The 2,410-nt window shown below is 37.8% G+C and overlaps 1 protein-coding gene across 1 annotated transcript; it reads right to left on the bottom strand.

The window, feature by feature from the left end:
- Positions 1 to 246: 246 nt before the first annotated feature.
- LOC113928059 (protein CEBPZOS-like) lies at positions 247 to 489 on the bottom strand. Its single transcript, XM_027604144.2, has one exon. The coding sequence runs from the start codon at positions 487 to 489 to the stop codon at positions 247 to 249; it is 243 nt and encodes an 80-aa protein (XP_027459945.2).
- Positions 490 to 2,410: the final 1,921 nt, after the last annotated feature.

Genomic DNA, 2,410 nt, shown 5'->3' with positions numbered 1-2,410 from the left:
TTTCCTTTCCTCTCCTAATCTTTTATTTGTTAAACAGTAGTCTTTAATAATAAATGCCAAAGGAAAGCAACAAACAAAAGCAGGGGATTTGCATAGTGGATGGGAAATGACTGTGAGCCATGGCAGACCAGAAGTTCCTGTTTCGTTCTGTGGGGCCAGGAGTCTGCAATGTGGTGTCCTCATCTTTCTTCTCCCTCACAAAGGTCTCAAACAGCTTAGATGGGAGGCTGAACGTGATGACTGGTCCTAATTTTTGCTATTCAACCATTTTTCCTGCTCTTGTTCTCTGACTCCGTACAGTCCAGACTGTTCAATGGATTTGTAATAAACTTCCAAGATGGAGGGAAATTTCTTGCTCATTGTTTGCCTGAAATCTTGGCTTGTGTTCATCTTATTAAACAAAAAATATGCTCCAAAAACGCCCAAGAGTTCAACTATTAAAACTTCTTTAAAGATCTTCTTTGCCACTGGTTCCGTAGTGCGGGCCATCCTGAGGTCTTACATGCAGGCCTGCGCGTGCGCCATGCATCGGAATTTTTAACTAAGTTTCCAGAAATGTTGTCTCAGAATGAAATGATACCTTAGTAATAATTCCTTACATGTACAGTGACAAATGTTGCTTTATTTGACAATCATAGCCTCTTTCCAGTATATTTATAAAGATCTCATTTATAGATGATACAAGCAAGGTTCAAAAAGGTTTAATAGCTTGCTCAAAGTCACATGACAAGTGCCACAAACTTCATCTTGTATTATTCTAAGCATGCTAGATGATTCTGACCTCAGTCTTTTTCCTGAAGGCAGGGTAATCCTGAGTGGAATAGAGGAGTAAGTCATTTTAAAAATGTGGATAAAAATATCCTGGTGAGGGTGACTTGGTGGCCTTCCTACTTACAGGTCTTCATATTGTTAAATACATACACAACAGGCAAGCTGAGAGTGTGAAAAATGCAGCACAAGTAGCTATTAATATTTCCCTTATCAAGTGTATCTTAGATATTTCATTATAAGAACTTTGCTTTTTAGTATGACTTGTCTAGCTCTTTTAGTAATTCTTTCAGCATCTTTAGATGCTTATTTTGTAAGAAAAATCAATTTATGATGCTGGGAACTAGGGAATTTGTATAGCCATTAATTAAGAAGAGCTAATTTTGGAAAGCTTTCTAGGTTATACTCCCAGAACATCCTCCTGATTTCCCCTCTGAATCAGTGGCTGGCTCTTCCATTTGACTAGACAAGATAGAAGTGGGCAGAGGTAGAGAGACTGTGGAGCAGAAATGGTGGGTTTGCTCACTTACTACCTGTTCCACTCCCCTTCTTTGCCTGTCTCTCAAGTAAAAGTAAAACATCAAATTCCCAGTATCCCTTGCAGCTACAAGTAGCCAGGTTCTGCTCACTGTCCACCAATGCGTTCTTTCCCTTTTTTTTTCCTTTGTACAGGGAAGAGACGATGTCTGTCAGCAGCCATTACAAAAATGGTACAGCAAGAAAGTAAGAAGCGACCCAAGTAGTGTCTTTCCCTCAACTTCTTGTATGAAATGAATACATGACACAGTGTCTGAGTTCCTGCTAAGCAGTTTTCTGGTATTTGCAGCTATCTGAAATAGTCAGGTGGAAAGACTACCTGACTCTCAGAACTGCTCTATGGTTGCCATGGTTTATACTTATGTTTGGTGGGAGGAGCACTTGATGGGTATTTTGATAAGTATTTAAAGACAATGTGTTGCAAACATGAAGATTGATCTTCCATAATATGTGCTCAGTAAGTAACTTTTTTTTTTGACTGAAAATAGAAATTTTTCCTCCTCCACAGAGGAGTGATAGGTCAAAAGCAAAGTGTTTGCTGTTATTCAAGAATAGGATCTTTCCTTCAGTAGCATTTAATAGAAGATATATGTACAAAAATAAAAGATATGTGAAACCAGATGTCATTGTCATAAATGGCAGTTCCAGTGAAAGGAAGTGTGATTTGGGAGGAAAAATATTTCTTAGAGGTGGCTGGGGACCTGGGAAGCTAGGTTCTTTTGAGTTCCATCAGTTGCTTCTCTTGCATCTTTGGATAAATCAAACCCAAGTTCTTTGTGCTTAAATATCCTTATATTTTGAATATTACCAATAGTGCTTGCTCTTTCTCTTTAGCTCTCAACTTATGCTCTTAAGAAGATAAACGTATGTTAAACATTTTGAGTATCTTTGAAGGGAAATAACCTTCAAGTGTCATGGATGAATGCATCATTAGTATAATGCTTTCACAGATCTTAGGAAAAAATAACACTCTGCCTAGTTACTGTCAAAACAGATTAGAACATTGACCAATCATCACATTGATATTTAGTGAAAATGAAATACATCTTTTTCCAGTCTAAGTCGTGGTCAAAGAGTCTTTCAATTTGAGTGATAAAAGGAAGGA

This window comes from Zalophus californianus, chromosome 7, assembly GCF_009762305.2.
Source record: "Zalophus californianus isolate mZalCal1 chromosome 7, mZalCal1.pri.v2, whole genome shotgun sequence".
NCBI lineage: Eukaryota > Metazoa > Chordata > Mammalia > Carnivora > Otariidae > Zalophus > Zalophus californianus.
The sequence above is the reverse complement of the archived record's forward strand: the minus strand, read 5'-3'. Positions and strand labels throughout refer to the sequence as shown.

What these genes read in the sequence shown, in the direction of transcription:
- LOC113928059 (XM_027604144.2), bottom strand. Translation starts at nt 489, where the DNA reads ATGGCCCGCACTACGGAACCAGTGGCAAAGAAGATCTTTAAAGAAGTT.